The sequence below is a fragment of the Stegostoma tigrinum genome, chromosome 29 (assembly GCF_030684315.1).
Source record: "Stegostoma tigrinum isolate sSteTig4 chromosome 29, sSteTig4.hap1, whole genome shotgun sequence".
NCBI classification, from domain to species: Eukaryota; Metazoa; Chordata; class Chondrichthyes; order Orectolobiformes; family Stegostomatidae; genus Stegostoma; species Stegostoma tigrinum.
In genome coordinates this window covers 3,200,496-3,223,927 of record NC_081382.1, presented here as the reverse complement: position 1 = coordinate 3,223,927, position 23,432 = coordinate 3,200,496, and the positions used below count along the sequence as shown (strand labels likewise).

The 23,432-nt window shown below is 42.4% G+C and overlaps 2 protein-coding genes across 3 annotated transcripts in view; one reads left to right on the top strand and one right to left on the bottom strand.

Annotated features, from left to right (window-relative positions):
- The window catches only part of anapc2 (anaphase promoting complex subunit 2), a 57,945-nt gene extending 43,391 nt beyond the window's left edge, over nucleotides 1-14,554 (bottom strand). Inside the window, exons 1-2 of the mRNA XM_048559243.2 lie at nucleotides 14,441-14,554; nucleotides 12,948-13,546 (exon numbers count right to left, since the gene is read on the bottom strand). Of these exons, the coding sequence (XP_048415200.1) occupies nucleotides 12,948-13,546; nucleotides 14,441-14,539 (698 nt within the window). The 5' untranslated portion in view covers nucleotides 14,540-14,554. The remainder of the gene's footprint in view (nucleotides 1-12,947; nucleotides 13,547-14,440) is intronic.
- Nucleotides 14,555-14,820: 266 nt separating this feature from the next.
- On the top strand, nucleotides 14,821-22,553 carry ssna1 (Sjogren syndrome nuclear autoantigen 1). Of its 2 annotated transcripts, none has more exons than XM_048559122.1 (3): nucleotides 14,821-14,933; nucleotides 16,679-16,878; nucleotides 22,081-22,553. In XM_048559122.1, the coding sequence occupies exons 1-3, from the start codon at nucleotides 14,882-14,884 to the stop codon at nucleotides 22,174-22,176; spliced, it is 348 nt and encodes a 115-aa protein (XP_048415079.1). In that variant the 5' UTR covers nucleotides 14,821-14,881; the 3' UTR covers nucleotides 22,177-22,553. The 2 variants fall into 2 exon arrangements, with proteins under 2 accessions (XP_048415079.1, XP_059494234.1); XM_059638251.1 differs by having other exon boundaries at nucleotides 14,832-14,990.
- Nucleotides 22,554-23,432: the final 879 nt, after the last annotated feature.

Sequence of the window (23,432 nt, the reverse complement as noted above, 5' to 3'; positions counted from 1 at the left end):
AATCCTGCCACAGCAGCTGGTGGAATTTCAATTCAATAAATATCTGGAATTAAGAGTCTAATGATGACCATTAATTCATTGGTGGTTGTTGGAAAAACCCATCTGGTTCAACTGTCATTTATGGAAGGAAACTGCCATCCTTACAATCTGGCCGACATGTGACTCCAGACCCACAGCAATGTGGGTGACTCATAACTGTCCTCTGGGCAACTACGGATGGGCAATAAATGCTGGCCTAGCCAGCAATGCTCTCTTCCTGCGAATGAATAAAAAATAAATCACCTTATCAGTGCGACTGTTAACCAAGATTAGCCTTGGTTCAGCATAGCTCCCATCTTTAAAGTATGCACTAACGATCATGTACCATGACCACAGTAATCACAGCTCATCAGATGACTTTATATTCATACAACCACAGTCTCCCCTTCCCCAACACCATATTGCAATTTACAAAATAAAGGATTTGCTCCTTGACCTCCATCTCCTTCTCTCAAAAGGTGTGAGAAATTCAAGGTAAAAATTCAAACACTATTAATTTTTCTACTCTTCTTTTTCAGATAGGGGAGCAATAATCACAGTATCTCCATGAGGACTAGCTAAAGCAGTTAAATGATAGCATACTCATGTGACGTTGTACTGTCCATAAAAGTCATACTATTCTGTCATTAGATATCAGTAAACATGCAGCAGCCAAAGGAATGCAGGATTCTTCTTTCAGTTTAATCACATGATGAGTAAGCCAATCAACAACCATCCTTAATAACCTGAGAATTTTCAGAATCATATTACACAGAACATGCAGCACAGAAACAGGCTGAGTTGGTGTTTACTCTTCACACAAACCTGTTCCGTGTCACTCATCTCACTATCAATGGGGCCATCTATTAATTTCTCTTGTATGTGTTTATCTAGCTCCCCTGAAAGTACATCCATGGCATTGATTCCAAACATTTCCATGGTAACAAGTTCCAAATTCACACCAGCTACCTTGTAAAGGATTTTCTGTTGAACTGCATTTGGATTAGAGCTGATGGTTTAAATGCTATTACATATCGTAGAACAAAAAGAAAGTTGCTGGAAAAGCTCAGCAGGTCTGGCAGCATCTGTGGAGGAGAAAACAAAAGGGTTGACGTTTCGGGTCCAGTGACCCTTCCTCAGAGTTCTGAGGAAGGATCACCGGACCTGAAACATCAACTCTTTCTTTTTTGTTCCTGATTTACAGCATCTGCAGTTCTTTCGGTTCTTATATATCATGGAAATTGGGCAACATTTTTGTTTATTTCAATATTATTTGTAAGAAACTAACAGTTTGCCTATGGTTTATATCAATTACATTAGTTATTATGCAAGTCTGGCAGCCTCTGTGGAGATCAAAAGAGAATGAATGTTGCACGCCCAGTATGGCTTCTTCATCAGAACTGCTGAGTTTCACCAGCACTCTGGAATAAAAACAGAGAACTAGCATCCACAATATTTTGTTTTGGTGTTCATCATTCCCCTGACTGAGAAATGTTTCACCACTCCTTCAGAGCATCCTGGATTCCCCACCTATCTGTGCTAGAGATGCCCCTGCCCCTGGTGGATTTACTTCCTCAAGCTAATTAGGGACAGTCAATAAATGCTGAAAGAACTATAAATGTTGAAAATCCGAAACAAAAACAGAGATTGCTGGAAAAGCTCAGCATCTGGCAGCATCTGCAGAGAGAAATCAGAGTTAACGCTGCGGGTCTGGCGACCCTTCCTCAGAATTGATTTTCCAGCAATTTCTGATTTTTTTTGCTGATAATAAATGCTGGTCTTATAGCACAGGTCACACGTTGCCCACAACCCATGAAAGAAAGAAACTCACTGTTGAGTCAGACGTTAATTGGTTCAAGACTCACTCCACAGACTTGGGCACACAATTTCAGTTGGACATTTCAGGACAGTTCTGTGGAAGTGTTGAACCATTGGAAGTCGTACCTTCCAGGGGAGACAATCTACAGTTTCCTAGCCCCCTCAGGTGCACCCAACAGATTCTCTGTCACTATTTCAAAGAGAAAATTACTTTTGTCATTAAAATCTACAGCAGAGAAAAGGGCTTTCCAGCCCATCACATCCACGCTGGTCAAAACAATCATGTAACTGATCTCATTTCCAACACTTGGCCCATATCATTAAAAGCCTTGGAATTGCAAGTGTCCTTGCTAACATTCTTGCTTGAACCAAGAGGAAAATTTAATTTCATCTGTTGGAACAAATTGCCAGCTTGGTTTTCTACAAGAAAACAGTTTCCAACACAACTTGATTGAGTTTTTTGAAGAGGATTGATGAGGGCAGAGCGGTGGACATGATCTGTATGGAATTCAGTACGGCATATGACAAGGTTCCTCATGGTTGACTGGTTAGAAAGATTAGGTCAAATTGAATACAGGGAGGACCAGCCATCTGCATACAGAACTGGCTCACAGACAGAAGACAGAGGCTGGTGATGGGGGGTGCTTTTCAGACTGGAAGCTTGTGAGCAACGGTGTTCGACAAGGATCAGTGCTGGGTCCACCAGTTTTAGTCATTTACATAAATGATTTGACTGTGAACATAGGAGGTATAGTTAATAAGTTTACAGATGACACCAAAATTGGAGGTGTAGTGGCCAGTGAAGGTTATCTCAGAGAACAACAGGATGTTGATTGGTTGAGGAGTGGCAGATGAAATTTAATTTAGATAAATGTGAGGTGCTGCATTTTGGAAAGGCAAATCAGGCAGGACTTATATACTTATTCGTAAGGTCCTGGGAAGTGTTGCTGAACAAAGAGATCTTGGAGTTCAGGTTGATTGTTCTTTGGAAGTGGAGTCACAGGTAGATAGAATAGTGAAGAAGGCGTTTGGTATCCTTGCCTTTATTGGCCAATGCAATGCATATAGGAGTTGGGAGGTCATGTGGCTGACAGGACATTGGTTAGGTCACTTTTGGAGTACTGAGTGTAATTCTGGTCTCCTACTATAAGAGGGATGTTGTGAAACGTGAAAGGGTTCAGAAAAGATTTATGAGGATGTTGCCAGGGTTGGAGGGTTTGAGCAATGGGGAGAGGCTGAATAGGTTAGGGCTATTTTCCCTGGAATGTCAGAGGCTGAGGAGTGACCTTGTAGAGATTTATGAAATCATGTGGGGCATGGATAGGGTGAATACAGAAAGTCTCCCGTGTGTGTGTGTGTGTGTGTGTGTGTGTGTGTGTGTGTGTGTGTGTGTGTGTGTAGGAGGAGAAAAAGTCCAGAGCCAGGGGGCATAGGTCTAAGGTGAGAAGGGAAAGGTTTAAAAAGGGACCAAAGGGGCAACGTTTTCCCACAGAGGGTAGTGCATATATGGAATGAGCTGGAGAGGAAGTGGTGGAGGCTGGTACAATTACAGTATTTAAAAGGCACCGGGATGAGTATATGAATAGAAAGGGTTTAGACGGACATGGGCCAAATGCCAGCAACTGGGACTAGATTTACCTAGGATATCTGTTCGGTCTTGCCAAGTCGGACCAAAGGGTCTGTTTCCATACTGTACATCATTATGATTCTATGACTCTAATTCATAAGTGTTTCATTGTCATCAATGCAATATGGCGGCACTGAGAGATGCTGCAGAAAGTATTTTCAAGCTGTCCATTGGTCGAATTTGTTAATTACCACACATTGAGCATGATGACTGTTAGATAAGCACACTATCTCAAATCAGGATAAGACAATAGGAAATCATTCCTCACCTAAAGATCTGTTGTAGCTTTTGTAAAAGGTACAGAAACTTCTTTGAATGGTAAACATTTTATTATCCGACTTCTATAGGACTATGAATGTACTGATTGATCAAATATTCCAGATAATCTAGAGGTCCACACGAACGCTGCAAAGCCACGTATTAAGTCATACAAACGTAATGCAGTGGGTATATGTATCACTGTTATACTTTACTGACAGCATAAATCATTTCAATAATAAATGCACCTTCGCCTTAAATAAAACTTACTGGCAGAATCTTCTCACTTTCACGCTCAACTGACTACTTGGATATTGCAATATTTCAGGAGAAATTAAATCGACTGGATATTTTGTACGGAATTCAATTGAACTAATATATTTAAATTGAGATAAATACATTTTAAAAACTATAACTAGACAGAATAATACAGTAAACTTCACAGTATTTGAGGAATATAATTTTTGCCGGTTAATCAAGAGTGCCAGTTCATAAGGTGTAGTTAAATCAAAGTTTACTGTACCGAATACTTGACTGCCATCTAGTGCCAAATCAACGCTACAGCAACATGGCTCTAAACCATGTTACCTTTGTTCTTTTCAGCATTTGCCCAGAAATTACATAAAAATGTTGGATCCTACCCATTAGATTTTCACACTTCACGAGTACAAAAATGCTTTTGTGAACGTCACAAATATCACACTGTGTGGCCGTGACAAAGATAGACTATCCTCCACATCCATCTCAAGCTACAGCATCTGACAGCTGATCATCCAACTCCCTCCACATCGTTGTCCAAATGGGTGTTGGGCACCCTACTATTAACCACAACCAGAGTTACATGACTTATCTTTCAATTCTACAAGTTGCCTCTAGAATACCCCAAGGATCATGCCTTGACACCCAATTTCCCAATGACCTTCAGCAACATTAACTGAAAACAGATCAGTTTTTCACTTATACACTGCCAATTCCCATTACCAACTTCACTCCCAGCCACAAACTTCATCCCCCTCTCTGGCTGAAGCTGACCCAAGATGGTCCACAAAACTTGGTGACATATCGACCAAGATGACCTTTCAATCTCACCTGCACATTCAGAGAATGTCTTTTGACACCCAGCTAACACTATCTTCAGCTGATCTACTGCTTAAACCTCCATGCATGCCTTTATCACCTCAAGCCATGGCTACTCCGGTGTAGAATAAGTAACCTTCTTTTTTCAAAATTCTTTGATGGGATGTGGATACGATTGATAATGCCCATATCTAATTGACCTTGAACTGAATGGATCACTAGGCCATTTCAAAGGGTAGTGAAGAGTCAACGATATTAAATCTGTGGACCAGTCAGGGAAGTGTGCTCGATTTCTCTCCCTAAAAGGACACTGGTGAATCAGGTGGGTGCTTACAACAATCGATAATAGTTGTCATCACTATAACTGAGACTAGCTTTCAATTCCAGATTTTATTATTTGAATTTAAATTCCACTACCTTCTGCAGTGGGATTTGACCTCATGTCTTAGAACCACAGAAAACTGAGGCAGGAATAAGCCAAGATAATAAAATGTGAGGCTGGATGAACACAGCAGGCCCAGCAGCATCCCAGGAGCACAAAAGCTGACGTTTCGGGCCTAGACCCTCTCTGATGAAGGGTCTAGGCCCGAAACGTTAGTTTTTGTGCTCCTGGGATGCTGCTGGGCCTGCTGTGTTCATCCAGCCTCACATTTTATTATCTTGGATTCTCCAGCATCTGCAGTTCCCATTATCACTCAGGAATAAGCCATTTGGTCCACATATGTTCCATCATTAATTATGACATCGTGATCCTGTATCTCAACACCACACTCCCACTTGTTCTCCACGTTCCTTGAAACCACTGATGTCTGGAACAGATTCACAACGTTCAGTTGACTTGGCTGTCAAAATCTCAGGGTGGGGGGAACATGTCCCAAATCCCATGAAGTGTGGCAGGGCCCAGGACAGCAATTGCAGAAGCACTAAAAGTCAGAGATTGGCTCATTGGGTGACAGAGAATTCGACCAATCAACACAGTCAGTACTCAGAGAATTAGATAGGTTGGGCAGTGAGAGTCTTTTTCCAAGGATGATGACTTCAGCTTGTACAAGATGGCAAAGCTACAAATTGAGGGGTAATAGATTTAAGACAGATGTCAGAGGCAGGTTCTTTACTCAGAGAGTGGTAAAGGTGTGAAACGCCCTGCCTGCCAATGTAGTTAATGCAGCCACATTAGGGGTATTTAAACAGTCCTTGGACAAGCATATGGATAATGATGGGATAGTGTAGGGGGAGGGGCTTAGATTAGTTCACAGGTCAGCGCAACATCGAGGGCTGAAGGGCCTGTTCTGTGCTGTATTGTTCTATGTTCTATGTACTCAAAATAGCCAATTTGGTCCCGGTCTTCTCCATGGATCGGCTAATCAGCCAATGAATGCTGACAGAAATTGCTGACTAAACTCAGCAGGTCTAGCAGCATCTGCAGGAAGAAAGCACAGTTAATGTTTAGAGTCTGATGACTCTTCATCAAGATTCTCACCTACCTCATATCCTGGGCAACGAGTGAGTTTAATGAGACTGTAAATGGCACTCCCACACCCTAGCTCCTGACCCTGCTAAGCACCACTCCCTGATGCAGCTGGTTACAAATGGTACCCCATTTGCCCTTGCCTTTAAGGTCTAATGTCTGTCCCCAGTGCTAGCTGGCTGCAAATGGATCCTTTTCCCTGTAGTGTGGGGCGCAGTATGAGTCACTGAGCCTCAGAGAGACTGAGTGCATGTAAGAGAGAGTAAGCAAGTATACAAAACTGACTTTGAACGGGCAAATATGGCAGTCAATGTGAATGAATGAGACAGAGAGAGAACAAGTGTCAGCAATCTCTCTGACAGAATGAGTGAATGAGAGCAAGTGTGGAAGTGAAGATGCATGCAATTTATGAGTCTGTGTAAAGCTGTGAGGGACAGAGAGTGAGTATGAGGAAGTGAGTGTGTGGTATACAGTGAGTGAGAATATAAATGAGCATGAAAAGTGAGTGATGGAATTATAATATGTCAATGCCTGCTCACACTGCTCCAACAACCAGCAATTTTAAAGCCTCCAAAGGAGATCGCGAAGTGAAAAGATTTATCTAAAGTCCATGTCTTTCTGAAATGTTTTCAATGGCTTGAGATCCTCAAACTTATGTGGTGCAGAATTTCACAGCTTCACCACATAACAGAACATTAGCCTGGACCCCTGGATTACTACTGCAGTGACAACAGTACTAAACCATAGCTTCTCTTATTCTACCCTCAGTAAACAAGAACTCATCTGAAACGCTGTTGCCCATCTCCTATCTTGCACAAGATTCCATTCACCTACTTCCACTGACCTACAGTAGTGCCTAAGATTTTAAAATTCACTTCTTGTTTGCAACTTCCTCCATAACTTTGTCCCTCTCCAACCCTGTAACCTCCTCCAGCCCTAAATCCAGAGATATTCACTGATTCTGACCACTTTGATCACTTTTAAATTGCTCCACCATTGGCAGCTATGCCATGAGTTGCCTGGGTTGTTTTCCACAAATTCCATCCTTAAATCTCTCCATTTCTTTTTTATACTGTTTTCTTCCTTAAGAATATCCCTTGAAATCTACCTTTGGAGGAAATTTTTGATCATCTGCCTTAACACCTCCATTTGTGACCTGGTATTTTATTTTGTTGTTATTTCCCTGTGAAGAACCCTGAGACTTTTAAAAGTTTCTATGTAGATATAGCTATTATTGCTTGGAGGTGATGTTTGGAATGTAGTTTTAGAATTGGTAGCACATTCACCGTATATACTGGAATTTCCAATCTTAGAAAGACACCAAACACGTCGCTAAGCAATAATGAGGAGTGGAATATTAGAAGGAATGCATTACCCAGGGAAGTTCTCACATCTGTCTCCTGACCACTCACGTAAGGGGCCACACATTTTCCCTTTTTGAACTATAAACGGGAATGGGAGTCAGACATTACCATACAGCTAAAATAGCAAGAAAGAATTGCCACTTGATATATCAGATGATGCACATTTTTAGCTGTGAAGGTGCTGTTGCTTTTGAAGCCTTTAGACCAGTATATTGAGTCAGAGCCAGCACCAGGGGTTTTCAGTCAAGGAAAAACTACCTGACAACAACCCTCAGATTGGTCATACTGCAGTCTGTTACAGACCAGTGGGAGCAGCACAGCCAGTATTATACTGAGCCAGCATGCAGAAAACATCTTTCTCCTTTCTCTCTGTGTGAGTGAGAAGACAAAATAAAAAAAAAAATCAAGAAAGCTTAAAAGAAAAGAAGAATTTAATACAAGAAAAAGTGGTGGTGTGCAAGGGTGTTCTTCTGGTTGGAGGTCTGTGACTATTGGTGGTCCATAGGGATATATACCGGAACTTTGTTGTTTGTGATATACATAAATGACTTGGATGAAAATGTAGAAGGTTGGGTCAGTAAATCTGCAGACGATACAGAGATCAGTGGAGTTGTGGATAGTGTAGAAGCTTGTCAAAAGATACAGCAAGACATAGATCAGTTGCAGAAATGGCAGATGAAGTTTAATCCATGCAAGTGTGAGGTGCTGCACCTTGTTAAAGAAAAGTGCACAGTTAATGGCCAGACACTGAACTGCACTGATGTACAGAGGGATCTTGGGGTTCCTTTTTTTTGTTCACTTCTGAGATGTGGGCGTTGCTGGCTGGCCAGCATTTCTTGCCCATCACTAGTTGCCCTTGAGAAGGCGGTCGTGAGCTGCCTTCTTGAATTGTTGCAGTCCTCCTGCTGTGGGTTGTCCCACAATGCAATTAGGGAGGGAATTTCAGGATTTTGTCCCAACAACAGTGAAGAAACGGTGATATATTTCCAAGTCAGGATGATGAGTGACTTGGAGGGGAACTTGGAGGTGGTGGCGTTCCCATATGTCTGCTGTCCTTGTCCTTCTACATGGAAGTGGTTGTGGGTTTGGAAGATGCTGTCTGAGAATCTTTGGTGAATTTCTGCAGTGCATCTTGTACACACTGCTGCTAGTAAGCGTCAATGGTGGAAGAAGTGAATGCTTGTGGATGTAGTGCCAATCAAGTGGACTGCTTTGCCTTGGATGGTGTTAAGCTTTTTGAGTGTTGTTAGGGCTGCTCCAGGCAAGTGGAGAGTATTCCATCAAACTTCTGATTTGTGCCGTGTAGGTGATGGACAGGCTTTGAGGAGTCAGGAAGTGAGTTACTCGCTGCAGTATTCCCAGCTTCTGGCCTGCTCTTGCAGCCACTCTGTCAATGTGGTGTGTACAGCTGAGTTTCTGGTCAATGGTAGCCCCCAAAATGTTGATTGTTGGGGATTCAGTGATAGTAACATCATTGAATATCAAGGGGCAGTGGTTAGATTGTCTCTTATTGGTGATGGTCATAGCCTGTTACCTTTGTGTCACTTGCCACTTGTCAGCCCAAGCCTGGATATTGTCCAGATGTTGTTGCACGTGAACATGGACTGCTTCAGTATCTGAGAGTCACGAATGGTGCTGAACATTGTGAAATCATTGGCAAACACCCCCACTTCTGACCTTATGATGGAGGGAAGGTCATTGATGAAGCAGCTGAAGATGGTTGGGCCGAGGACACTGCCCTGAGGAGCTCCTGCAGAGATGTCCTGGAGCTGACACGATGTCCTAGAGCTCCCTGAAAGTGACCATGCAAGTTGACGGTGTTGTAAAGAAAGCATACGGCATGCTTGCTTTTATTGGTTGGGGAATTCAGTACAAGAGTTGGGATGTCATGCTGCAGCTTTATAAGACTTTGGTTAGGCCACATTTAGAGTATTGCATTAATTCTGCTTGTCATATTACAAGAAAGATGTGGTGGCTTTGGAGAGGGCACAGAAGAGGTTTATCAGGATACTGCCTGGATTAGACAGTAAGAGCATATAGAGAGATTAGAAAAACCCAACTGCTTTCTCTGAGACGGCAGAAGCTGAGGGGAGACTTAATAGAATTCTGTTAATATGTGAAAAGCATAGATAGGGTTGATGGTCAGAATCTTTTTGCTAGAGTTGAAGTGTCTAGTACTTGGGGGCATGTATTTAAGCTGAGAGGGGGAAAGTTCAAAGGAGATGTGAGGGGCAATTTTTTTTTTTTTTACACAGACTGCGGTAGGGGACTGGAACATGCTGCCAAAGGTGGTGGTGGGGTCAGTTGTGAAATGAGTGTTTAAGAGACTTTTAGGTAAGCACATGAATATGCAAAAAATGGAGGGGTTAGTTTAACTTGGCGTCATGTTCAGCAAAAAACTGTCGGCGAAAGGGCCTATTCCTATGCTGCACTATTCTATGTTAAAACGCTCAGGTCAACCTGGTCAACTAGTGAATTGAAGAACTTACAGGCACCTGTGGTAAAACCAAAAGAACTGAGAATTAATTCTTCACCTTGAGGTTGGGACTTCTGACCCTCAGAATTTTGTTTTCCCATCTATATTCTTCCATACAGAGATTACAGATATCAGAGATTACAGCAGAATATAGATAGACTGGAGAGTTAGGCAGATGGAGTTCAATCTGGGCAAGTGCGAGGTGATGCATTTTGGAAGATCTAATTCAAGAGCAAACTATACAGTAAATGGAGAAGTCCTAGGGAAAATTGATGAACAGAGAGATCTGGGTGTTCAGGTCCATTGTTCCCTGAAGGTGACAACGCAGGTCAATAGGGTGGTCAAGAAGGCATACGGCATGTTTTCCTTCACCGGATGGGGTATCGAGTACAAGAGTTGGCAGGTCATGTTACAGTTATATAAGACTTTAGTTCGGCCACATTTAGGGTACTGTGTACAGTTCTGGTCACCACATTACCAAAAGGATGTGGATGCTTTGCAGAGGGTGCAGAGGACGTTCACCAGGATGTTGCCTGGTATGGAGGGTATGAAGAGAGGATGAGTAGATTAGGATTATTTTTATTAGAAAGACGGAGACTGGGGGGGGAACCTGAATGAGGTCTACAAAATCATGAGGGGTATAGACAGGGTGGATAGCAAGAAACTTTTTCCCAGAGTAGGGGACTCAATTACTAGGGGTCATGAGTTCAAAGTAAGAGGAGGAAAGTTTAAGGGAGATATGCGTGGAAAGCTCTTTAGGCAGAGGGTGGTGGCTGCCTGGAACGCGTTGCCAGCGGAGGTGGTAGATGCAGACACGTTAGCATCTTTTAAGATATATCTGGACAGGTACATGGATGGACAGGGAGCAAATGATCACAGATCCTTAGAAAATAGATGACAGGTTAGACAGAGGATCTCGTTCGGCACAGGCTTGGAGGGCCGAAGAGCCTGTTGCTGTGCTGTAAATTTTCTTTGTTCTTTGTTCATACATAAGGTGCGGCCGCACTTGGAGTATTGTGTACAGTTCTGGTCACCGCATTATAAGAAGGATGTGCAAGCTTTGGAAAGGGTGCAGAGGAAATTTACTAGGATGTTGCCTGGTATGGAGGGAAGGTCATACGAGGAAAGGCTGAGGGACTTGAGGCTGTTTTCATTAGAGAGAAGAAGGTTGAGGGGTGACTTAATTGAGACATATAAAATAATCAGAGGGTTAGGGTGGATAGGGAGAGCCTTTTTCCTAGGTTGTGACGGCGAGCACGAGGGGGCATAGCTTTAAATTGAGGGGTGAAAGATATAGGACAGATGTCAGAGGTAGTTTCTTTACTCAGAGAGTAGTAAGGGAATGGAACGCTTTGCCTGCAACAGTAGTAGAATCGCCAACTTTAGGTACACTTAAGTCGTCATTGGATAAGCATATGGACGTACATGGAATAGTGTAGGTTAGATGGGCTTGAGATCGGTATGACAGGTCGGCACAACATCGAGGGCCGAAGGGCCTGTACTGTGCTGTAATGTTCTATGTTCTATAAATTTTATTGGGGTATAGTTTGTCATATAGTTGATTAGTATTCCTTACTTTGTTCTCTGCCTTTTGTTAAAGAATGAGCGTTTACAATAAAATAGGTTTCATTAAATGAAAATTAATTGTATGTAAATTGATTTTGTTCTGAATATCAGTCACAAGCAAATCGATCATATTGATGGTTTACTTGAGTTTTTACACATTTCTGACAGATTGTGGAACACAGAGGCTTGTGTATTGGCACACTCTTCCTAACTGTAACACTGACAAAGACCAGGTAATAGGAGATCTACCAGACAAACCTAAGGGGGGAGAAAAGCACTAAATTCAAGATCCTGGGAAAGACTGAGGTGATTGGGTAAAGAATTTTCCTGTCATAGAGTTATACAGACATAGAGACTTAAAGCACGGAAACAGACACCTTGGTCTAACTTGTCCACGCCAACCAGATATCCTAAATAACTCTAGTCCCATTTGTCAGCATTTGGCCCATATCCCTCTAAATCCCACATATCCATCCAGATGCCTTTTAAATGTTGTAACTGTACCCACCTCCTCCATCATTTCATACACGCACCACCCTCCGTATGAAAAAGTTTCCCCTTAGGTCCCATTTAAATCTTGCCCCTCTCACCTTAAACCTATGCCCTCTAGTTTTTGCCTCCCCAACCCTGGGGAAAAGACCTTGCCTATTTACCCTATTCATGATTTTATAAATGTCCATAACGTCACCACTCAGCCTCTGACAGTCCAGGGAAAATAACCCCAACCTAGTCAGCCAACCTTGGCAACATCCTCATAAATCTTTTCTTAACCCTTTCAAGTTTCACAGTATCCTTCCTATAGCAAGGAAATCAGAACTGCAAGCAATACTCCAAATGTAGCTGAATCAAATGTCCTACAACATGGCCTCCCATCTCGTATACTCAATGCATGGACCAATGAAGGCAAGCATACCAAATGTCTTCTTGATTATCTTATTTACCTGTAACTCCACCTTCAAGGAACTATGAACGTGTACTCTAAGAACTCGTTGTTACCAACACTCCCAAGGACTTTACCATTAAGTGTACAAGTCCTGTATCTTTAAGTGTTCATTAGCAGAAAATCTCCCAAACAGCACATAAACCACGAGGTTTTGTAATCTACCGAAAGCTCCTTTACAGTTATTATATGAACTCTGCACAATTTGCTCAAATGATTTTCTTTCTGCAACACCAAAATAGAATGCCAATTATCAAATGACCATGAATTTTTTTTAGGTGGGAAGGTGCGATTGTGCAAACTGCTAAAATTATAGACAAAGGATTGATACTTACAATACATGATTGACTTTTGCAAACTGTTCCACAGCAGTGGTACACCAGCACTGCTCTTTCACTGCATTACAGCCAGCACAGCTCAGCTGTTCCATATCATCTGCTGCATTCTCATCTTCATCTTCACTCATGCTATCTCCATTCTGTAGGGTCTTGTCTTGGTGCACATAGATGCTGAAAGCACGAGTGTAAAATTCATGTATAATCTCCTGAAAGGGTTGTACAGTTGAGAAGAATAACACAGCTTTAACCATTGTGTAGACCTTGTCTTTCAGTGTTCCAGGTCCTACACTGGTAATCAGACCTGCCTCAATCCAAGTCTCCAAATATTTCAGACTGCACAAGTAGGGTGTTAGCCTTTGATCTAGCATACAGAAGGCATCATACAGGAGCTTTGAGCGCTGTTGTTCTGTCACCATGTTCTCTCTTTGTGTGAGAAAGTCCCAGAACTCTGCTGCAATGTTCTTCTGAAGATCGACCTGTAACATCTCCATAAACCATTCCAGTGCTACTGATTGCAAACCATACTGCCGTAAAGTTTCCAGTGCAGCGTGCAGATCATCCTCAAGCTCACTCCCACTCACCAACCTAGACGTTTCCTAAAAAGAAACACATTTAAACACAAAAACTCATATTGTCATTTCTCCTCTACACTTTCCACCATTAGAACCACTTCAGCTTGATGTAATTAAAATGGCACTGCTATCATTGTTATTTGAATCTTAAAATACAGAAACTTCTAAATCAACATAAGCAAATATCTTCATAACAGCTACACCGAGAGAAATACACTGCATTTTGCAGCAAGTGCATCTTAACAAATATATTAGTGTCACCTTAGAAGGGACAACTCTCAGCTTATAAGATAAAGGAGGTGTTGCTACCAATCAGGTCAAAGGAGGAGGAAGAGGGGCAGGAAAGGGAGGGACAGAAGGTGAACAATATGGATGAGGTTAGCCCAGGAGGGAAACTGATGGAACAGAGGATGCTAAGCAGATTAGGAAAGAGTTGTGGCTTTGTCCTGTTGATCAGACAGTGTGTAGCCATGGGACTGTTTCATACAGACCTAAACTCCAAACCCCAGATCTACCAATCAGCAAGACCAGTGAACCCAGCTATTGCTGAACTGTACCACCCAGTATCCAGAAGGGCACCATGCCCGCCAGCCTCCGCTCCAGAGGGGCACCAGTCCCCGATCCAGAGAGGCACCAGCCCCACCAGTCCCTGATCCAGAAGTGGGGGGGGGGGGGTATTTAAGTTGTTGATCCCACACAAATGTTCCCGTCACTGAGGCAAAAGCCCCAGCACGTGATCGCCGCCAAGTGATCTTAGCCAAAAGGCCAAAAACTGCACTTGGTCTGAGCCGAGAGGCCGAGGAGGGGACCGGCCCCTGATCCAGGAGGAACCCTCTTACCCAAAGCAGATTCCCTCCTACCCACGAAAGTCTCCTTATGATAGTTAAACAGGAACTAAGAACAAGAGTCCGCACTGACCAGACCGAGTGCAGAAAGGGGGACCAGACCAGAGCTCAGTCTGCTCCAGGCAGATGACAGGCTGAGGCCACACGAACTAGAAGCTTCCAGCGCCGCCATGGCTCTTAGCGCGGGGCAATGCGCTTGCGCAGAAATCACCGGTCTGTAGTACTGAGGCTCGTGCACAGCGGGCTGTGTGTGTGTAAATGAAGTAGTTCCCCAGTTTTGTCCCGATGAACTCTTTTTTAAAAAAAAGTTACAACAATTATTTCCTTTCTTAGTTACATTCTAGAACTAAACGGATGCGGATTTCACGGGAAGGGAAATTAATAAATTAGATGTTGCCATGACAGCAAGCTGTCGCAGGGAATTGGTCATCGGATCTACCTTCTGTCTCAAAATGATGACGTCTGGCAGATTTGAGCGGTTTCTCCTGTTACTTGGGAAACCAGGAAAGTTACCATGTCCCAGCAAGGGGCCGCGCTACAGAGCTACAACAACGAGCTGGTGAAATGTGAGTGGGAGCCAGGGGAGGCAAGGTGCTGGGGTACTGGTGGGATCGAGTTGCCAGGTGGGTGCGGGAATGGCATCAGGAACCTTGGGGAGGTTTGCAGTGGGGGACCTGGGCAAAGGAGAGGAGGGAGCCAGAGAGCTCGGGGGAAGGGTGGCGAGGGTTCGGAAGGTGAATGATTTTGGGGAGTTGCAGAGGAAGGGGAGACGAAATCTCGGGGAGAGAAAGTGTAGGGTTCAGAGAACTGGGGTATGTGGGATAAGGGAGAGGAGATGTTCCTGTGGAGTGAGTAGAAAGGTATGGGGGTTGCATGGGACAGAGAGGGAGTGGACCCAGGGTGATGGGGAGAGTTAAGAGGAGGGAGACTGCGGGATGGGGACGGTGGTGGCCCTGGAGAGGATGACTTCTGAATAGGAGAATCTAAAGTGGAATGAGGAATGGTAGGAAGCGGAGCATGTGAGGTTGTGTTGTAAAGGACTGAACGGATAGCTGTGTTCGAGTTTTGGAACTGGAGTGCAGGGCTTTGAGGGGTGCGGAGGATGTGGAGAATGATAGACTGCCTAATTGTACCACCTTCGCTTTTTGATTTTTAAATGTTACAATAATTTAAATCTGTATTTTGAGAACTTTGAGTAATTGATAGATGACACACCGCTCTGCCGTAGCACCACCTGTCATCCCCTGCTCTCTTCCTGATTTGACAAGCTGACTGCCAATCATCGGGTACTGGATGAACAACGTTACTTCTAATGAAATATTGGGAACATCAAAGCTATTGTTCACCTTCCTTGTTGACTCCATCTTTTTCCCTGACGAACATGTGATGCTGAATTAGACTGTTCAGACATCCCAAAAGTGAATCTTTGTGCCAGCGCGAAGCAGGATTGTAGGCCGCACGTCCCATTGACTGGCGAGCTGTATCAAACAACAAGTCCTATTGACCATTCAGAGCAGTGCACTCATTCTGAAAGGAGTCAGGAAGTTCTTCTCGTTGACCAACCTGAGAAACGGAAGATGAGGGTTGATTCATCATCTAGGGTAGCTTGGTCTTATTGCTTGTGCCTCCATTCAAGTTCACCAGCTTGTTTATTATTAACTGGCTGTGTGTTCATTTTGGCACCAATAGAAATTTCATCCCCTGAAAGCTAACTAAAATGTAGAACAATATAACACAGTCATACAGTTGTCCAGCACGGAAACAGACTTTTCAGGCCAACTTGACAATTCTGATCAGATATCCAAAATTAAACTAGCTCCATTTGCCACCACCATACCTTCATCAATCTTCTTTGTCAAGTTAGTGAGACACAATTTCTCAAGCATAAAGCCATGTTGACTATCCCTAATCAGTCCATGCCTTTCCAGAAACATGTAAATGTTATCCCTCAGAATCCTGTCCAATTTACCCATTTGATGTCAAGCTCACTGGTCTCAAGTTCCCTGCCTTTTTCTCCCACCTTTCTTAAATAATGGCATCACATTAGCTATCCTCCAGTCTTCCAGCAGCTCACTCATGGTTATCGATGATACAAGTAACTCACAAAGGCCCAGCAGTCACTTCCCTAGCTTTCTACAAAGTCTGGGACAGTTTGCAGAAGGTGGCCATTTAGCGCTTTGAGCTTGTCCTGCTATTGAGTTAGATTGTGACTGAACTGCCTGTCAATATTGTACTATTTCCCTTAATACATGTCCACATGAATAAAACGGTGTTTTATATTTTTTGTTCTGACGGCATTTCATTATTCCAGGTATTGAGGATTTGTGTACAAAACGGGAAGAGCTGAACCAACAAATCCTACAAGAAGAGGAAGAGAAGAACAAGTTGCAGAATGATATTCGCATTTTGACAGAGAAACTTGCCAAAGTCAACGAGAGTCTGGCACGCAAAATGGCAACCCGAAATGAATTTGATAGAACTATTGCAGAGACTGAAGCTGCTTATATGAAGGTTAGTAAGAAGGTCACACAAGAAGATGCATCCATTAGATTGAATTTTCCCTAAAGATTCATGTAAACTGTCCCTGAAAGCTGACCGAGGCTGGACAAATATTCTCCAAGAAATGAGAAATTTCTGCCATTTAGCAAACTTCCAGAAACAGGATCAAAAGTGGGCCATTCAACCCACCAAGACTGTTCCACCATTCAATGAGATCATAGCTGATCTGATAATCCTCAACTCCATTCTGCCTTTCCCATGATACTACTTCTTACTAATTAAAAATCTGCCCATCTCGGTCTTGAATGTCCTTAATGATGTAGCTTAAGGCCCCTCCTTGGTAAAGAATTCCACAGATTCACGGAGAGAAAAAAAATCCTGTGTGTTAAGTGACTGACCACGAACTCTGGCTATGATTATGCCTCTAGTCCTAGACTGGGAAGGAAACTCTTAGCACTAATGCAGTCAATCCCCTAAGAATCTTGTATTTGAATTAGCTTGTCTGTCATTCTCGTAAAATCCATGAATACATACCTGTCCTACTCAGCCATTTCTCATAAGGTTTCTCCATATCCAAAAACAATCTAGGGAACCTTACTTAGACTGCCTTCAATGCCAGTATCTTTCCCTAAGGCAGGGGGTGGGGGGGGGCTGCTAAATACTATTCAGTTTTCCAGGTGTGTTCTGAATAGTGCCTCACACTTTTAGCAAGACCTCCCTACTATTATACTCCTTTCCGTTTGAAATAAAGGCCAACGTTCCATTTTAAAACTGAAAGAACTGCGGATGTTGTAAATCGGGAACAAAAACAGAAGTTGTTGGAATCTCAGCAGGTTTGGCAGCATCTGTGAAGAAAAAAAATCAAGTTAATGTTTCGGGTCCAGTGACCCTTCCTCAACTGATGGTAGTTGGGAAACTGTCAGTTTATGTGCAGAAAATAGGGAGAGAGATGGGGTAGGGAGTAGATAGGATAGATAGGGAGGTTAGGATGGGATAGAGCCCAAAGAGAGAGAAGAACAGTTGAACAGTCAAAGGAGTTGATAACTATCTAACTAAGAGGGTGAATAGTTGTTAATGGGGACTGTTAGTGACTAACAATAGGTAGTGTGTAATGGCAGGCTATGTAATAAAAAGGCCTGGGGGGTGGGGTAGGGAGTCTGGGACATGGGAGAGCTTAAGGCCTAAAATTATTTAACTCTATATAGAGCCCAGAGGGCTGCAGGATCCCCAAGTGGAAAATGAGGTGTTGTTCTTCCGGCTTGGATTGAGCTCTATAGCAAGCCAGATACAGATGTTGGCCAGGGAACAGGATGGTGTGTTAAAGTGGCAGGCAACAAATAGCTCAAGATCTTTTTTGCGAGCACAATGTAGATGTTCTATGAAGCGGTCACCCAGTCTATGCTTTGTTTTGCCCATGTAAAGGAGACCACATTATTAGTAGCGAATGCAGTAGACTAGGTTCTAGGAAGCGCAGGTGAAATGCTGCTTCACCTGGAAAGTATGATTGTGTCCTGGGATAGTGAGGTGGAAGGAGGTGAATGGGCAGGTGTTGCACCTGCACCAGGTGCAGGGGAAGGTGTTGCGTCAGGGGTGTTGGGACATGAAGGAAGAGTGGACCAGGGTGTCCCTGAGGAAGATGGACAAGGGGCGGGACAGGTGGAATATCTCGCTGGAGGTAGCATAAATTTGTGTCTGATGATCTTTTGGATGTGGATGCTGGTAGGCTGCTAGTAAGGATGAGGGGAACCCTATTGCTGTTGCAGGAGGGAAGAGAACGGGTGAGGGCGGAAGTGCGGGAGTTGGGTCGGACTGGTTACAGGCCCTGTTGACAATGGTGCTGGGGAGTCCTTGGTTGAGGAAGAAAGTGGACGTTTCGAGGCTCCTTTGTCAAAGTTGGCCTCACCTGAACATTTGCGACAGACGGAGTAACTGAGAGGATGTGAGTCTGTACAGTCCAGACTATACACGCTCACCCTGCTTCCTGTAAAGACACCATCCCATCCTCCCAGTTCCTCCATCTCACATATGTTCAGATGAGGCCAACTTTAACAAGGAAGCCTCTGAAATGTCCACCTTCTTCCTCAACCAAGGACTCCCCAGCACCATTGTCAACAGGGCCTGTAACAGTCCGACCCATCTCTGGCACTTTCGCCCTCACCCCTTCTCTTTCCTCCCGCAACAGCAATAGAGTTCCTCTTGTCCTTGCCTCCCATACGACCATTATCCATGTCCAGAAGATCATCAGATGCCATTCCTCTGTAGGTTTGTGCAGTCATTCTCCATTTAAATAACTTTCAGCTCCTCAAATCCTACTACAGACCATAACCTCAGATTTTCCCACATGATATTCCATTTGCCAAGTTTTAACCCACTTACTTAGCCTGTCTATATCTTCTGTAGACTCTTGATATCATCTTCATCCCTTGCCTTCCCACTTACTTTTGTTATCCTCAAAGCTGGCAACAACGCATTCCCTTCTTTCATCCGAGTCATTTAATTAATATTGTAAATAATTGTGGTCCCAGCACTCAATTCTGCAGCACTCCACTAGTTTACAGGTTGCCATCCTGAAAATGCTCCTCCAAAATTCTTTTGCAAGGTCAAATACATTTACTGGTTCTCATTTATCAATACTGCTTCCGATTTAAAATTCTAATAAATTTGTCAGGTGTGTTGCCTATTCACAAAGCTATGCTAACTCTGATTGGTTTGTGTTTCTAAATGCTCGGGTGTTAAATCATTTAGAGTAGACTCCTGACATTTTCCCAATGGTGGATGTTAAGCCATAGTCACCTGTTTTTTTTTTTTGTCTTATACCATTTTTGTATAAAGGGTATTGCATTGGGAGTTTTCTAATCATCCAGAATCTAAGAATTGCTGGAATATTACCAGTGCATCCACAATTTCTGAAGCTAAATCCTTAAAAATCCTGGGGCCTTATGGGTCTTTTAACCTATTAATTTCTTTCGTACTTTCCAGTAGCTATTGTTTATTCACTCTTAGCCTGTGAATGGTTTTTTAGTCAATTTGGAATGTTATGAGCATCCTCTAGCATGAAGATTGCCATTAAGTATTTATTCAACTCCTCCCATTTTCCTGATTTTCCCCATTATTATTTCCCTACTCTTATTTTGTTTACTTTTTTTCTGTCTTGCTTTTCATATATCTATTTCTGACTTTTGGAATAACAGAATTCCGATTTAGGCTTTGTTCTCACCTGCACCTGGCTTGGTGGATCTGTGATTCCTGATTCTTTAGTCCTCTGCAAATGCTAATCTGACTTGGACTCCTTTTGTGTGATTGGGAGATGGAGAGGCTAGTGTAATCCCTCCAAGACCAATATGTTCTTTCTAAGGTGTGGTGTCCAAATCTGCTCACAGAACTCCAAGTGTGGCCTGACCAAGGTTTTGTAGAATTGCAGCATAACTCCTATATCCTTGTACTCCAATCATGTGGTATAAAAGCCAGCATTCCATTAACATTTTTGATTTTCTGCATCTGTTCTAATGGACTATACACCAGAAGCCCAAGTCTTTTTTTTTTGACATCCAATGTACTAGCGTTCATACTATCTGGAGAGTACCCTGATTATCCATTTTGGACCGTGACAGGATCAATCTCACACTTACATTGAACACCATCTTTTCACAGCTTTGCCCATTCACTTAGTCTATCAATATCCCTTTGTAATTTGGTGCTTTCATCTACGCTAACTTGGTCACCTGGACACCATTAATGACACTAGCTTTTTATTCCAGATTTATTTAATTAATTTTAACTTCTATATTTATGTTGGGGTTTGAACTCTTGTCCCCAAATGTATTAGTTCAAGCCATTAGATTATTGGTCCAGTCGTAACTACTATTCAAGTTTAAAAAAGAATTACACTTAACTGGGAATCAGGCCAGCAGAATTGTCCTGTTGGTAACTTGAAGCTTCAGAATGCAGTACTGTATCTACAGAGGGTTATGGGCACAAGTTGTAAAAATGACCTGCCTCTTCAGACGATCTCCCATCTGCCATCTGTTCTTGGCTTGATGGTCATGAGTTTTAATTCCCTCCAGACTTCCTTAGGGGTGGATGAGCTAAAAACTCTCCTCACCTGGGAAATCATACACATACAGTCACTGAAGTTTGACGTAAACATGGTATTCACAACTCTGTCAATGCACAGTTCATTCCAGATTATTGTGAGCATGCAAGTATGCATCTTAATGGGAACGGTGCTAGGCTTGTTCTTCTCTTTGCACTCTCATTGCTTCCCTTCTCACTGTACCTATCCTCTCCAAATTCACCATCATGTGCATCCCAGAGTTAAACTGTTATTCCCATTTTTGTGACAGTCTTAAGTTCAGTACAAGGGAGTAGGGATGATTAAATTCACACAACACAAGAACGAAATGGAATTTGCATAATCCATTAACCTAGATTATTATAATGTCACTTCCAGGCTGCCACATGATTCAATCAGTGCTAACGGTGGGGGATTCATTGTCTATATTCCATTTGTATGACGAGTATCTCAATTTTTATAAACCTGCCTGTCAGAAAATATTAGATACTCAATCTCACTCCACATTCTCTATAATTTTCTAAACATGATGGTATTTCTAGTCACCGTGAGCCTTTGAGTTAGAGAGCCCTGGGCCATTGATAGATGCTGAGATCAGAAACTGCCAAGTGTCCACCTAATCAAAGCCTGTCAACCAGATGCTATTCAAGTCCTTGACTTATTCACTGCAACTGATCTTCCTCTCAAGCTGATCCGCTTCCCAGCTGTCTCCTTTTGCTATAGCCCTTAGCTAATGAATGCATAACTTCTGAAATTCAGTATGTCCTGAGATTTATGAAAGCCCATGCAGTTAGTTACTTTGACTCTTCTCATTGTATAGAGCTATTTTTCCAGATCCATCTTTCCCCTTTCCTATGCTTGCTGCTCCAATCACAGACTGCCCCTCTCCAGCTATTTGGGGTTCAGTGCTTAATTCTGCTAGACTTTATTTCAATGAGCTATTTATTCCTGATTGCTATCCACACTCATATTTTAAAGACACAATGTTCCTTTTAAGTATAATGCCCCTCATCAATTTCAGTCAGCTAATTTATGAACACTGTTAATGTAACTTTTAATCTCATAGAAACCTACAATTTCTTAAGTCTTCTACTTCTAACTATAGTAGTTAAATGCATGATGCTGTGGATTCTTCTGTGCAGATCCTTGAAAGTTCACAGACACTGCTGACTGTTCTGAAGCGAGAAGCAGGGACCCTGAATCAAGTCCATGAAAGTAGCGACACCAAGGACTCCTGACCTTTTTTAAAATCACTTGGCTTCAGAGGAGCAGTTAGCATGAAGAGATGGAGTCTGAGATGGTTTCTCACTGTTACATAGTAAATGACTAATTCTGGATCACATTTAAACAATTTCACATTCTAGTAACATTGATCACTAAGCTTGAATTTATTTTATTTTGTAATAAAATTTTTTAAATATGACCAACTAGGTTACCTTTGTTATATTATTGGAGGATGAGTGGTAAACCTACCAGCAATGGACTGATTTTCCTGTCTTGTACTGTTATGAGGGAGGGTAGCCCCCACATCTCTAGAAGTCATTGTAACTTTTCATTTTTCTGTATTTTAGATTGTGGATTGGAATGAGAAATAAACTGTTTAAAAAGCAAACAACCTGATGTTCATTGTAAATGCTGCTTACACAACTTTGACTGCCACTTGAACAAAGTTTCATTTACAGTTAAGCCAAGGTGTATGTAAACAGCTTGCATTGACAAGCACCTGCTCAGATTGTGAACAAGTTATTGATGTCAAAGGCCTGCCAAAAACTGTAATTGACTTCCAGGTAGCTGAACAGCTTGATTCTGATTATTTTGTCAAACCAGTTGTCCTTTGAGGAAAGGAGGAGTTTATGCTCTGCAGGAAAAATCATCCAAAGCCTGAAGAATATTTCCTTTTCATGTAGCTGTAGCTGTGACTTAAAGGTCACTAATTTAATTAAAAAGTGTCAACCAGTCATCCTGTGTCTCCTGGGAAGTCAAGGAGCAGCAAATTCTGTCAACCTTTGTTTTTCCATACATGTATAGAAGGAGAGGTTATAAACAGGATTATAGTTTTAATAAATAATGGAGTGCTTATAAAAAATTATCCACAGTAGCAGTTAAAGTATAGAAAACTGGTTTGTTGCTTTGTTGAGGTGGATCTAAGACGGGTAATACAGAATTTTTTGTACTTATCAAAATCAATTTTTTAAACTCTGGGAATTTAAGTTTACAGCATGTCACACAGGTGAGGTGTAACAGTATTTTAATGGCTGTCAGTCCATCTTGACACTAGATTTACAAGCTACAATCAACATAATGGAGGGAGAAAGATGATGTCAGTGGACCTGGTCTGTTTGCTGGTGATGTTGCTGGAAAATATATTAATGCAGTTCTAACATGTTTGAATAATCATCGTCCAAATAACTTTGTCAGGCAGCATATAAATTCATAGCACGAGGTCATTTTGTCCATCATGTTTATACCACCTGAGAAAGTTAGACAACCGAAT

What these genes read in the sequence shown, in the direction of transcription:
- ssna1 (XM_059638251.1), top strand. Translation starts at nt 14,882, where the DNA reads ATGTCCCAGCAAGGGGCCGCGCTACAGAGCTACAACAACGAGCTGGTG. An exon ending in TGGTGGGATCGAGTTGCCAG is followed by an intron (nt 14,991 to 16,678) that starts GTGGGTGCGGGA and finishes TCATTATTCCAG; the next exon opens with GTATTGAGGATTTGTGTACA. An exon ending in CTGAAGCTGCTTATATGAAG is followed by an intron (nt 16,879 to 22,080) that starts GTTAGTAAGAAG and finishes TCTTCTGTGCAG; the next exon opens with ATCCTTGAAAGTTCACAGAC.